This window comes from Myxocyprinus asiaticus, chromosome 12 (assembly GCF_019703515.2).
Source record: "Myxocyprinus asiaticus isolate MX2 ecotype Aquarium Trade chromosome 12, UBuf_Myxa_2, whole genome shotgun sequence".
Lineage (NCBI taxonomy): Eukaryota > Metazoa > Chordata > Actinopteri > Cypriniformes > Catostomidae > Myxocyprinus > Myxocyprinus asiaticus.
Window position 1 is genome coordinate 50,156,991 of NC_059355.1, and position 14,767 is coordinate 50,171,757.

Sequence of the window (14,767 nt, forward strand, 5' to 3'; positions counted from 1 at the left end):
TCAAAAGAATGGTTTTACCTGGTTTTAGTTACTAAAAGTACTCTGCAAAAACACTTTTCAGGCCTTAATGCTCATTCACAGCATTATCATACAATGAAGCATGACAACCATTAAACCGTAAAGGTTTCCAATGTTAGCAAGGTACATTTTCATAGGTTACTAATGGTGAGTAAGTGTTACTAAGCATTTATAACATGAGAGAAAGTGTTTCACTATTTGGCACCTATTGTGTGATAGTCACACTTCTTATGCATGATGTTATAACAGTGTATCAATGATTTATAATGCATTTATAAATGAACTATTATTAATGAACCCCTTTATAATCCCTTAATAAAGGGAACATTATTGTAAAGTGTGATCTATATTAAATATACATTACATTTTAATTTTACTTAAAACATTTGTATGTGGGAGAGACAATAAAACGTTCTTTAACTTTGGTTGAAGTTAACTTATTATCGTAATATTTTCATGAACTAATCTTTTTAGTGTGAGATCAAACAATAATTGGCAGACACGCTGTTGAACACCCCTGCTATATAGAGTATAATATTATTATTTTTTTTTTTTTTTGATGCATCAGAATAGCTTTTCTTTTATTCATGTGAGAAGCAGAAATACCATTTGTTTCCAAGACAACCGTGCTGCATACATAACTCTTTCTGTATCACTTTACTATCTTGTCTTTTTTGTAGTTTATCTCTTGATTTGACAAAATATCTTCTTTTCTCCCCCCCCATTTCTCTCTCCTCTCATCCATTTTTTTCTTTTTCTCTATCTCTGCTCCCCCTCCTTCTGCATCCATCACTCTCCTCCCCTGCTTATACCCACCAGCAGCCGTGCGACACTCCCTCAGTTCATCTCCTCTCTGCATCATTCCGTTTATCTCTTTTGCCCAGCATCCATCCACCTCCAGCTGCAGTATGGACAGCACAGTTTCAGGTGAGGCCTAGAATATTCTGTCTCCAGGGGAGGATGCAGCGGGATTGCAGGCAGATAGACAAATGGGCTTGAGGTTATTAATAGAGGTTATTAATTTTCAGAGGTTATTGCATTAGATTACAAGGCATACTGTAGAATTAATTCTATCACTGTGTTAGTGATATAGATGTCAGTGTGTGTGGCATGACATTGACTGTATTAGTGAACATGTCCTTAATTGAGATAACATGATAACTACAGTATTGTCTTTTGTTTTATGCCATTGGCCTCTGTGCAAGATAATTAATGGATAAAGCAATCATCTTTTAACATAGGGCATTTCTATTTGAAGTTATCATTGTGTGTGTGAAAGTGCTGACACTCACTGCAGATGTAACGCTATTAAGAAAGCACACGTTCATTTGGAGGGCAGCAGTGCAGCATAACATCTGTCGCAGTATTGTAGGACATAAAGCTCAGCTTCTGATGTCTGTGCGTGCTTGTGTTTCTGTATGGCTGCATCCAATGTGCATAACTCAGCTTTTCCCAAGTAAAACAGGATTTTCGATATATCACTCTGCAGATTGCACTGCAGATTGTTGTCTGGAATCAGAAGTACATGATATAATTAGCACCTTCAATATGTTTTATTCCAAAACTGTCATCTTACCTTGGCAGAAGGAATTAAAATATCATAAAAGAAAACTTAACCAACTTGCAAGCCATGTCAAAACGATCAAAAGAGTGACATATTTTCAAAAGAGTATACACTTTACAATAAGGTTGTATTTGTTAACATTAGTTAATGCAATAGTCAGCAGTGAACTACATTTTTACAGCATTTATTAATCTTATAATAAAAATGTTTTCTTACATTGCATACATCATCATTATCTAATGCAATATGAACAACAAATGAACAACAGTATTTGGATAAATTAACAACAAAAAAATACATAGATTGACATTGAAGAAGGGACTCGAGCCATATCTAGACACCAAAATTATTATATAGACTTGAGACTTGGGAGAGTAAGCAACACCTTGGCAACCACATACACTCACTGAGCACTTTATTAGGAACACCTGTACACCTACTTATTCATGTGATTATCTAATCAGCCAATCGTGTGGCAGCAGTGCAGTGAATAAAATCATGCAGATACGGGTCAGGAGCTTCAGTTAATGTTCACATCAACCATCAGAATGGGGAAAAAAATGTGATCTGAGTAATTTTGACTGTGGCGTGATTGTCGGTGCCAGACGGGCTGGTTTGAGTATTTCTGTAACTGCTGATCTCCTGGGGATTTTCACACAACATTCTCGAGAGTTTATCCAAAATGGTGCCAAAAACAAAAAACATCCAGTGAGGGGCAGTTCTGTGGACAAAAATGCCTTGTTGATGAGAGAGGTCAACGGTGAATGGCCAGACGGGTTCGAGCTGACAGACAGGCTACGGTAACTCAGATAACAGCTCTGTACAATTGTAGTGAGAAGAATAGCATCTTAGAATGCACAACACGTCGAACCTTGAGGTGAATGGGCTAAAACAGCAGAAGACCACATCAGGTTCCACTTCTGTCAGACAAGAACAGAAAGCTGAGGCTGCTGTGGGCACAGGCTCACCAAAACTGGACAGTTGAAGACTGGAAAAACGTAGCCTGGTCTGATGAATCTCGATTTCTGCTGAGGCACACAGATGGTAGGGTCAGAATTTGGCGGCAACAGCATGAATTCATAGACCCTACCTGCCTTGTGTCAACAGTCCAGGCTGGTTGTGGTGGTGTAATGGTGTGGAGAATTTTTTATTGGCACACTTTGGGCCCATTAATACCAATCAATCATCACTTGAATGCCACAGCCTATTTGAGTATTGATGCTGACCATGTGCATCCCTTCATGGCCACAATTTACCCATCTTCTAATGTCTACTTCCAGTTTGATGATGCACTATGTCACAAAGCAAAAGTCATCTCAAACTGGTTTCATGAACATGACAATGAGTTTACCATACTTCATTGGCCTTCCCAGTCACCAGATCTGAATCCAACAGAACACCTTTGGGATGTGGTAGAACTAGAGATTCAGATGGATTCACATGGACCAGAATCTCAAAGGAATGTTTCCAACATCATGTAGAATCCATGCCATGAGGAATTGAGGCTGTTTTGAGAGCAAAGGGAGGCCCTACCCAGTAGTATATTATGCCTAACAAAGTGCTCAGTGAGTGTATAAACGCCTTGTTAACCACCCACAACACAGTAGCATTTTGGTGTTGAGTTTTGCACAGGCAAACTCCGCTCACATTTTCTTCGGCTCTTGTCCTGTGCTGATCAGATCAGTAATGCCTGAGTGTTGATTGGTCATCTCAGCTGTGATGCAGTGAGAGGTGCAGACTGTCTATTGCAACATGCATCACTGACAGTAATTCATGACACCACAGGGGTCACTTCAGGGAAACATGTGACTGATAAGATATTAAATCATGCAGACATACACTTCCACCAAGAAGAATTGTCTTCATTCATCATTTACTTTGGCATTCTCTCTTGCTTTTATGCCAACTGTCATGTTTGCTATACTTCAAAAACGATTTCTTTCTTTCTTTTGCAGCGTACTCTGAGAAGCTGAGAGAGATGTCAGTGTTGTCTCTCATCTGCTCTTGTTTGTATTCCCAACCTCATCCCAACACCTTTGGTCAGTTTGAAGGTAAACGCTTCAACAAACCTGTTATGGGCCAACAGGCCTTACTAAATTACTAAGCTAAATATTAAACTATATATCACACATTCATTCTCATCCCTCTTCTACCACAGACATGGAGGTGAAGTCACTGAATAAGCGAGCGTCTGGTCAGGCCTTTGAGGTTATCCTCAAGAGTCCCACAGACCTGTCTCCAGAGAGACCCCAGACCCTGGCACTGCCACCCCAGAAGAAGGAGCCCACACTGGGGGAACTACAGAGGAGACTGGAGGCTGCAGAGGAGAGAAGAAAGGTAAGAAGATGCCATTATATTCAACTGTATTACTCCATAAGCTTCGTTGCTTTCTGCTGCCATTGTTTTCTTTGATGAGGAGCACTGCACCAGACTGATCTCACAGTGAAATGAGAAACAGTAAGTTGACTTCTCTTTGCTTACCGAAATTCAAAACATTGCTCCCCCCCCCCCAGTAGCTAAAGCAGTAACTGTTGGACATATGGGCATGTGTGAGCTCCATTTTACAAGTGAAATGTCCACAGAGGGGTGCCAAAAGCAAGTTGATAAGCAAGTTGTTTTCAGCTGAACATGCTGTAATAAAGTGAAAAGGAATGCATGATTTATAAACTGTAGCCCCCAAAGCCCAAACCTAACCATCAGTGGAGTAAAAATGTAATGTTAGAGGACAAAAATGCAACCTCCAAATCATGGCCGTCACTGATCATGTGAACGCAATTACTTCCTGACTTCATTGCGGGATCCTCATCCACACTGCTAATGCAACGCTTTTCCTGTTGCACCACAGGGGATGGTAAACAAACGGGAGCCGATGCAAACATGACTTGTTAGGTTGTGCGCTTGTCGGTGAGCTGGCATAATGTGGCCAATCTTAGGGTACCGGAACTCTCGGAAACAACGTGCCGACTTCCCATATGATCATGATGACTGCATCTTTAAATCTACACTTACTAAAATGTACCAAAAAGTAATATGGTATTACTGTATTTGTTTTGGGAATGGAACCATGGTAATAGCTTGTTGTTGTTTTTATTTATTTTTTTGGACTGTAATGGTAATGCTTTAGAGTTCAATGTAGATGACATTGTATATGAATATGGTGGTCAGTCACCACTAGGAATAAACTTGTATATTGGCCAGGCCAATATTTGGTGATTATCGGAATCAACCGATAAACGGAAGTGGTCATTCCATCTAGTGTCAGTTCCAAAATTTACTGATAGCCTCATCAGTGCATAGTGCATATTTTCTGATGTCAAATATTTTTAGTCAATTCTGAGTAAATATTGAGTAAAATAAATGCTTGTTAAAATGCAGCAATTTTGTGTACATCCCAGAGACTAAAAGGTGCACTCTGAAAGGTTTTTGCTGATTTGTTCAACTTTAAAACAAAGTAATAGTAATTGTAGAATAGTATTTTTGTAAAATATTTTTAGTTAATTCACATGCGATGAATACTCCAGTCACAGGCTATCAGTCTTCGGGAAAAAAAGCTGTTTTATTCTACATATGATACTGGGAGTTTTAGCTTTATCACTTTACGTCAAAATCCACAGTAATTGGATGCTTTCACTCAGGGCCGTAGCCAGTAGAAGTTCTAGCTTGTATGGTGCCCTGGGCGAAACTTGCTTTAACACGCCCCCAAAGTTGTTGATGGGGGGTGTGTGGTGGTGGTGATTGTAAATGAGAACGCCCCCGAAGTTGTTGACTGGGAGGATGCCGCCCTGGGCAACTGCCCATGTCGCCCATGCCTGAATCCGCCACTGGCCGTAGCAAGGAATTCCGGGATCCCTGACTGTATATTGCTCTGGGCCCCTTTCATATGAAAATATACAGTTTAAAATTTGTTGTGGGCCACACTGGACCTGTGGGCCCCTAGAATCGTTACCACGATTCCCATTAGCTACGGCCCTGCTTTCACTCCCGAAATAAATTAATAATGGCCAACTGCAAATAGTGAATTTTTACAATGACATTGGTAACTGGTTTACAATGACACTGGTTATATCAACCATCAGCCATTAAAAAACACAAACAGATCGACCACTTCTGCCAGAAAACATTAAGGCTAGGGTATATTTAATTTTTTTTGTGTGCCGCTACATATCTTGCACAATGGAGCCCTCAGGCTTTTTAAAGAATACTCTTTTGACTGCAAGATTTGTGCAGAAAAGGAGCGACACACACAAAAAAAGAAAAAGTGTACTTTGACCTTTGGACTTATGAAGACATTAATCAGAACACCATGATTTTTCAAAGTTAGACAAACTCCTGGATCAACATCATCTAGACCAGTGGTTCCCAATCCTGTTCCTGGAGGTCCAGTCAAAATACCAATCACAGTCCAAACACTATCCCAAACCCTAAACATGAACGTCCCCTAAAATAAGGGGGAAATGATAAGAATGGAGTTCAAGCCCCTCACCTTTATTCTGAATGTTGTTCCAGGATCAACAAAGATGTCCTACTGGGTGAAATCACGGTCACTGTGCCATCTCCACTCTTATTTGTTTGTGTAGTCCCAGGAGAAGCAGGTCCTGCAGCAGTTGGCAGAGAAACGGGAGCGTGAGAGGGATGTGCTCAATAAGGCCCAGGAGGTGAACAACAACTACAGCAAGATGACAGAGGAGAAGCTCAACCAGAAAATGGAGCTGATCACAGAAAACCGCATGGCCCGTCTCAACGCTCTCAAGCAGCGTCTGAGAGAGAAGGTGACTCGGACTGTTTTCCTTAAACAAATTTAAAAAAATAAAAAAATAAAAAGCTTTACCTGCCCTACAAGAACATTTATGAAACTAAAAAAAAAATTTTTTTAATGAAGGACTGTTGGTCTAAATTTAACCAGTTGATTCCCATTAAGCTGGCTGCTGTTAGCCATTTTTCAATCGTAAGTTTCATTAGGGGTCCCAAGCACCAAAGGTGTTACCAAAATAGTGTCTGGGCATCAGAGATCCCTAAGTCATATAGACTCCAAACTTGGCAAGGTGGCTCCAAATCCTAACCACTACTCAGGCGCCCACATGCACGGACCATATTTCCTGAACCATATGGGCTAGAATCAAAATCATTCATGTGAATTTCCATTTCTGAATAAAACTTTTCCACCACTTTTTGATAAAGCTCATTTTTCGAACATGTCCTAGGCTGTTTGTTTGATTCTGAAGCTCCTGACAAACAGTTATGAAAATAATTTTGATTCGTTAAGTCGCTTGGGAGATATAACCCAAAACGTTTTTGGTGAGGACCATTATGACTAATCGACCTGTATCTTGTGAGTGCAACATTCACACTTGACAAAACTTAGTACACATGGACAACAGAACATTCTGAGGTCATATGCCAAATTACATACATTTCCAGTGATATGGGGTGCTATAACAGTATAACTGTGTGCAAAGCCATTGAGGTTTGACACCAAATCGACTGTGTCCAAAACATATATTCTGTCAAATTTGGCTATTTTGGTCATCTTCTCTTCACATGTCCTTGGGCCCCAATAATGGCCTCTTATATTTTACATAGTCACTGGAGAATCGGAGAGAGATGACGCGGTCGTGTCTCTCAAGAGGAAGGTTGAGTCTCTACTTTTCCCTCGGCAAACGCCTCATAACTCAAACTCTGATTGACATCCATGGTGGTTATGTAACCTGTCGACTTACTACAGAAGTTGGTGTGATTTCAGCAAAAACAGTACAGTAGATGTGACATAACCGTTATGCAGAAGTCAGCTAGTGTGCCATCAGCCTTGCATGATGTTTTTCTGGAGTAACAGGCTCATAAATGAACTTTTCTCTTGGTAAAAACGAGAACTGATTCTTTTCGCTTCCTGGTTACTGCATATTTGTTGCACAGTGCACTTGAATTGTACTATATTTGATTATGCTCTCTCTCTCTCTCTCTTTGTCTCTCTTTTTTCCCCAGGAGATCCATGCTGCTGAAGTCCGCAGGAATAAGGAACTTCACACTGAGCTTTCCGGCTAAGGCACCCCCAAACCCATCCAATCTTGACTGAATTTGGAGAAGATCACTTTCTTTGGGCAAACTGTCTCAAAGAATTCATACCAGACTAACAGTATTGATTTTCCAAATATCTGAACATATATAACATTCTACTAATCTCCCTGCTGAAACACAGCTCAGACCAGTTTCAATTCCAAGATGGTTTTAACTGGTCTTAGGTGGGCAAAATCTGGTTCTGTTGCACTTTGACCAGCTTAACCACTATAACTATAATGGGTGACAAGGTAAAACCAGCATGAAAGTGCCCAAACACACTGTATCTTATACTGGTAACCAGCAATATGAATTGGTCTTTTACTGTATGCTAGTCACCAGTTTGACCCGTTTAGCTGGTCTAAGCTGTTTGTTAGCAGGGCTGAAACTCTCTAAAAACAAAACTCTGCACTTTATCGGATATGATTTATTCACATTGGTAGTTTAGAATCATTTAAATGGTCATTGATTTGTTGGTATGTTTTTGAGTGGCCTGCAAAATAAATATTTATGAACTGAAGGCTGAAAATCATACAGAATAACAAAATTAAAACATTACAGGTTGGTAAGAAAGAGTCTCTTTCATTTTTGCAACAAAGGAAAAACTGAGAATACACCCAGTGGATGATTTATGATGATGGTATGTCAGGCTCTTGTTTATCGCCCTCGGACGGAACTATATTGTCTTGCTGATACATTAGGTTTGCAGAATTTTAATTATAATTCTAATCTGTGAAGTTTCTCTCAAATTCTTTAACGTCTATTACCTCATATTCAGTGGGTTTCTGGTTCAGTGTTCAGTACAAGGAACTGCTGACCTAGTAGTTTTAATAGCAGTTCTATCTTTGCTGTTAAGACTGCATTACATGCTCTTAATTACTGCTATTGATGACCAAAACACAGTAAAATGTTGGTGTGTTTGTATACGTGACGTGTCCTTATGTGTCATGTCAAACACTGGCCAAAGTATGCAGAAGGTTACAGGAAAATGAAACTGAAGCCGCTTGTTTTCATTATTATCAGAGTTCTCAGTTTTGTTTCGTTTCATTTCATTTAAGTACTTGGTCTCCGATGTTTCTCAAATCAAAATCAAATCAAATCACTTTATTGTCACACAGCCATATACACAAGTGCAATGGTGTGTGAAATTCTTGGGTGCAGTTCCGATCAATATAGCAGTCGTGACAGTGATGAGACATATACCAATTTACAATAACATAAAATTAACACAACACAATTTAAAATCTAATATACACATAATTACACAAAACACAATATACAAATAATAACATACACTGTACAGTACAATACACACAATATAGATACACATTATTCAATAAAAATAAAAAATATATATAAAAAAGTATATATATTAGTATATATAGAATGTACAGTAGGTTGTATTGTACTGTATTGACATTCAGGCTGTCAGTTGATAGTAAGTTGTTAAGAGAATATAATATAATAATATAATTTATGACAGTCCGGTGTAAGAGTAATAAAGTGCAGTGCTGATGTATTTTCAAGAGTTCAAAAGTCTGATTGCTTGGGGGAAGAAGCTGTCATGGACTCGGCTGGCGCGGGTCCTGATGTTGCGATACCGCCTGCCTGATGGTAGCAGTGAGAACAGCCCATGGCTTGGGTGGCTGGAGTCTCTGATGATCCTCCGAGCTTTTTGCACACACCGCCTGGTATATATTTCCTGGAGGGAGGGAAGCTCACCTCCGATGATGTGTCTGGCAGTTCGCACTACCCTTTGCAGGGCTTTTCGGTTGTGGGCGGTGCTATTGCCGTACCAGGCGGAGATGCAGCCAGTCAGGATGCTCTCTACAGTGCAGGTGTAGAACCGTGTGAGGATGTGGTGGTTCATTCCAAACTTCCTCAGCCGTCACAGGAAGAAGAGGTGCTGATGAGCCTTCTTCACAACGACTTCAGTGTGGATGGACCATGTGAGTTCCTCAGTGATGTGGACATCCAGGAACTTGAAGCTGCTGACTCTCTCCACTGGTGCTCCATTGATGGTGATGGGACTGTGTTCTCTGTCTTTTCTTCTGAAGTCCACCACAAGCTCCTTTGTCTTACTGACGTTGAGGGAGAGGTTGTGCTCCTGACACCAGTGTTTCATCATTGTCAGTGATCAGACCTACCACCGTCGTATCATCAGCAAACTTAATGATGGCACTGGAGCTATGTGTTGCCACACAGTCATGTGTGTACAGGGAATACAGGAGTGGGCTGAGAACACAGCCCTGTTGGGCTCCAGTGTTGAGGGTCAGTGATGAGGAGATGTTGCTGCCTATTCTAACCACCTGGTGTCTGCTTGACAGGAAGTCCAGGATCCAGCTGCACAGTGAGCTGTTTAAGCCCAGAGCCCGGAGTTTCTCATCTAGCTTGGAGGGCACTATGGTGTTGAACGCTGAGCTGTAGTCTACAAACAGCATTCTCACATAAGTGTTCTTTTTTCCAGGTGGGAGAGAGCAGTGTGTATTGTAGATGCAATGGCATCATCAGTGGAGCGGTTGTTGCGGTATGCAAACTGCAGCGGGTCAAGAGAGAGAGGCAGCACAGAGCAGATGTAATCTCTGATTAGTCTCTCAAAACATTTGCTGATGATGGGGGTCAGAGCAACAGGACGCCAGTCATTTAAGCAAGTTATTTTTGATTGCTTTGGAACAGGCACAATGGTGGATGTTTTAAAGCATGTGGGGACTACAGACAAAGAGAGGGAAAGGTTGAAAATGTCTGTAAAAACACCAGCCAGCTGGTTCGCGCACGCTCTGATGACGTGGTTTGGAATGCAGTCTGGGCCCGCGGCTTTGCGGATATTCACCCGTCGGAAGGATCAGGTTACATCCGCTACAGAGACGGAGAGTGAACTAACCTCTGTAGCTTCGGCCGCGAGAGCTCTCTCCGCGAGGGCGGTGTTATTTCCCTCAAAACGAGCATAAAAAGTATTTAGCTCATCTGGGAGAGAGGCAGCGGTGTTCACGGCAGAGTTTTTATTCCCTTTAAAGTCCGTGATGATGTTAATTCCCTGCCACATGCTTCTAGAGTTGGTGTTAAACTGTCTTTCAATCTTACTCCTGTACTAGCATTTTGCTGTTCTGATAGTTTTTCAGAGGGCATAACTGGCTTGTTTATGCTTCTCCGCATTCCTGGAATTAAAAGCGGAGGTCTGCACATTAAATGCCGCGTGAACATCGCTATTTATCCATGGTTTCTGGTTCGGATAGATCCGTATTGTTCTGGTCGGAACCACGTCCTCTACGCACTTTCTGATGAAACACATTACGCTATCAGCGTAAAGCTCAATGTCATCATCAGAGGCGGACCGGAACATCTCCCAGTCCGTGTGATCAAAACAGTCCTGTAGCGTAGAGTCTGATTGGTCCGACCAGCACTGGATCTTTCTGAGGGTGGGTGCTTCCTGTTTCAGTTTCTGCCTGTAAGCGGGCAGAAGCAGAATGGAAGAGTGGTCCGATCTGCCAAATGGTGGGCGGGGGAGGGATTTGTAGCCATCCCGGAAAGGAGAGTAGCAATGGTCCAAAACCCGGTCCCCTCGTGTGTTGAAACTGATGTGTTGGTGGTATTTTGGTGCGACTGATTTGAAACGGACTTTATTAAAGTCCCCGGTCACAATGAACGCGGCCTCAGGATGCGCGATTTCCTGCTCACTTATACTCCCATACAGTTCCTTGAGTGCCCGGTCTGTGTCGGCTTGTGGAGGAATGTACACAGCAGTGATAATGATCGCTGTGAATTCCCTCGGTAGCCAGAATGGTCGACACAGAAGCATGAGAAATTCCAGATCAGGACAGCAGAAAGACTTGATAGAATGTACGTTCCTCTGATCACACCAGGATTTGTTGATCATAAAACATACACCACCACCTCTGCTTTTACCTGAGAGGTCTTTTGCTCTGTCCGCTCGGTGCACAGAGAACCCCGCAGGTTCAGTGGCTGAGTCTGGAATCTCCGCAGACATCCAAGTTTCCGTAAGGCAGATAATGCAGCAGTCCCTCGTCTCTCGTTGGAAAGAGATCCCCGCTTTCAGCTCGCAGAGCTTGTTATCCAGAGACTGAACATTTGCCAGTAGAATAGTGGGTAGCGGGAGTCAATTTGCATGCCGTCTTACTCTGATGAGAACGCCGGCTCTGTTTCCCCTTTTCCTTTTGCGTTTCCGCGTCCGGACTGCCCAGACAAAGGGCTCCGCTTGCGTGTTTGTAAACAGCGGGTCGGTATTGAGGAATTTGAAGTCCAGTTTATGGTGTGAAATTGCTGAACCAATGTCCAAAAGTGTTTGTCTGTCGTAGACAATAAGGCAGACAACATCCAAGACAAAAAACATAAGAATTGTGAACAAAACAAACAAAACACTACTATGTTGTGTCGGAGCTCGCAACGCAGCAGCCATACTCGGCGCCATCTCCTAAAATTCCTTAGAAGAAATAAAGTCAATAACAAGTCAATTATTCATATACATTAGAGCTGTCTTCAATGAGAAATGTTTGAGATCTCTGACTACTGATAACCGGTATATTTTGGCAAGTCTGAGAACAGTTTGAGACACTGTTGAGATCTCTTGTGAAAATCTAGAGGAGACACACGTGAGAGTATTGGAGTCTTTTTCTCAAAAGTCTCCTTTTAATCTCATTGCTGTCTTTGAGAAACAACTGAGATATTCAAGATGTGATTTTTCTGTGATGGTTACTGCCATGACAACATATATATACATACACACACTCAAGCAAATCCTGGAATCTCGTGAGATCAGTAGACCTGAAATGTAAACACAATTATGCAATCCTGAGACTGAAGTCAGAGATATCGTGAAAAGAATATGACTCATGCAGTCATGAGGTGATCTGCTTTGTTTGTGGCAATTATTATGGTGTTTGAAAGTGAGTTAAGTGATACAGTAGATGAATAAATATTAACTCTCCAAATACATGCTTGTCAGACCTTCAGGTTCTTATTCCCATTTGATAGATTGTGTAGCCCACAAGATATTAAACTTCAGTCAACCCAAACATGTTAATTCCACGAATATACCACAGTGCGTGCTGTGGTCTAGTGATGCCATGAATACTTACATGCTTGGCAAATGGTGATTAAGAACTCGTATTACGATACTTCCACTTTTTTACAGTGCAAGCTTGTAAAATGGGGAAAACACATGATGTCTTATTTTTGTAGAAACTGCATTGCTGTTTATCTACCAGATTTAAACATGCACTCTTGTCTTACTTTAGAGGGGATTCATTATAAATTCTAAACATATTTCCATGGCCATAAATATGTTTATAAATATATTTTAAAAGGCAGTACAATAACTGCGTTCGGATAGCTGTCTAAATGCATAGTTACAGTATAGTGTCAGTATAAACTATTAAAAAATAGCCTCGTTTGACATAAAAAAAACCATTAGAAGTTAATGGTTTTTAATGGTCCATGGTGTTGCACAAGTTAAAGGGTAAGCTGCCTCCTCCCTCTTTATTTCCTTGCTTTTCATCAATGATGAAACTGAAACCTAAGGTTGAATTGGTACTGTTCTGTAAAGGTACGGTATGAGCTGGAACAAGAAAGTTATTCATTAATTCTAGGAAGGGAGGGACTTGGCTGGTGTTGCTCAGCAATATCTCTTTAAATTGCTGGAACACCTCTCTGTAAACACATGACAGAGAGATGCGTAAACATCCACCCATACTGGAAAAGCAAAACATATCGGAAAACAGTTGGGATGGGAAGGAAATTTAAAGGTATGACGCTGCTATGGATTATTTATAAGTGTCACCTCAGTCTTTTGTGAATAAGGTATTATTTATTATTTATACAGTATATTATTTGTAACCAAAGTGATTCATGAAGCTTCAACTTACAGCTGAAGTCTTAATGAGTTGATGCGTAATTCTTAATTTTTTATTTTGTTTACTTTGCAATTAATATTTATCCATAAGTACAAATAAGATAAGTTAAAATTTACTGTGGATTGTGCAAATCAAATTGTCTTATTATACCTGTGTTACACAAGAGATAAAACTATCTTTATAATTATATGGACGTTGATGATGTAATTGTAATTAAAGGGGTTATATCTCTTTTTAATAAATGCTTTTCCCTGAGGTCTACTTAAAGGTAAATATAATGTAAACAGTCATATTTTGGTTTATCATGACCAAAATTAAATGGTCTTTTACATGCTGCGTTTTATGTTTCACAGCAGTTTCCTGGTGAAATGAGCACTAAAGGTGCTACAAACTGTCCGTTTTATTCACTTTGACACAAATCACAAGTACAACAGCTGATTATGACTTTATAAACACTTATTTTTTGCTCTACGAATTACACTCTGCTATGTTATGATATAAAAACACTTACTGTAACGCATCATTTGAAAAAGATTGTATTACAGACTCACCTACATTTACACACTCATTCCAATGTGATTAGCTTGTGTGGTAGCGCATCTGAAAGACTGTTGGACTTTGGCCTCGAAGTCTGCTGTTCAAGCCCAGCCAAACACTCAAGTTACCACATGACATGAAAGTGTCATAGGAGCAACACGAAATTATGTGGTGGCTTCATTTAATTTTGTGGTTACTATGATTTTACTACAAAATACCATGGTGATACTATGGCTGCTGTAGTAAAACCATGATTAATTTTTGTAAAGGAAGGTTGGGTTTAAGGGTTGGTAGGCTGTCTTTTGGACTCTAAATAAACAATAAAAAGGCTGCAGTGATGCCCCTGTACTGTATGTCAGTATTTAAACAGGGGTGTAATAGTATCTGCCACTATTTGCACTAGAGTGCTAATAGCATCTGACACTTTTTGTCGCTTTTTACACTTAGTGCAAATAGCCTCTGCCTTAATATTTTAGGTTAGGGAGGTTCATTTTAGTCATTAAAACCATCTAATATTCCTTAACAACCTTGTCTGATAACAATTTCACTAAATTTTGGCACCCTCACTGGACATTTCACTGGGAAAATGCAGCAAAACGTGTAATGAAGCACGTATTTTCCTTTTGCAAAAATGTTGCCATGGGAACCTAATGTTCACAAGATCAGGCTGGGAAAATCACTAAGAATGAATTATGATAAAAGCACTGTTTATTTGCATGCACTGTCTGCA

General features: G+C 40.5%; 1 protein-coding gene across 1 annotated transcript; it reads left to right on the plus strand.

Moving 5' to 3' along the window:
• The first annotated feature begins 815 nt into the window (after nucleotides 1-815).
• stmn3 (stathmin-like 3) lies at nucleotides 816-8,222 on the plus strand. The gene is made up of 5 exons (XM_051713135.1): nucleotides 816-945; nucleotides 3,538-3,633; nucleotides 3,741-3,919; nucleotides 6,160-6,351; nucleotides 7,562-8,222. The coding sequence occupies exons 1-5, from the start codon at nucleotides 927-929 to the stop codon at nucleotides 7,619-7,621; spliced, it is 546 nt and encodes a 181-aa protein (XP_051569095.1). The 5' UTR covers nucleotides 816-926; the 3' UTR covers nucleotides 7,622-8,222.
• The last annotated feature ends 6,545 nt before the right edge of the window (nucleotides 8,223-14,767 follow it).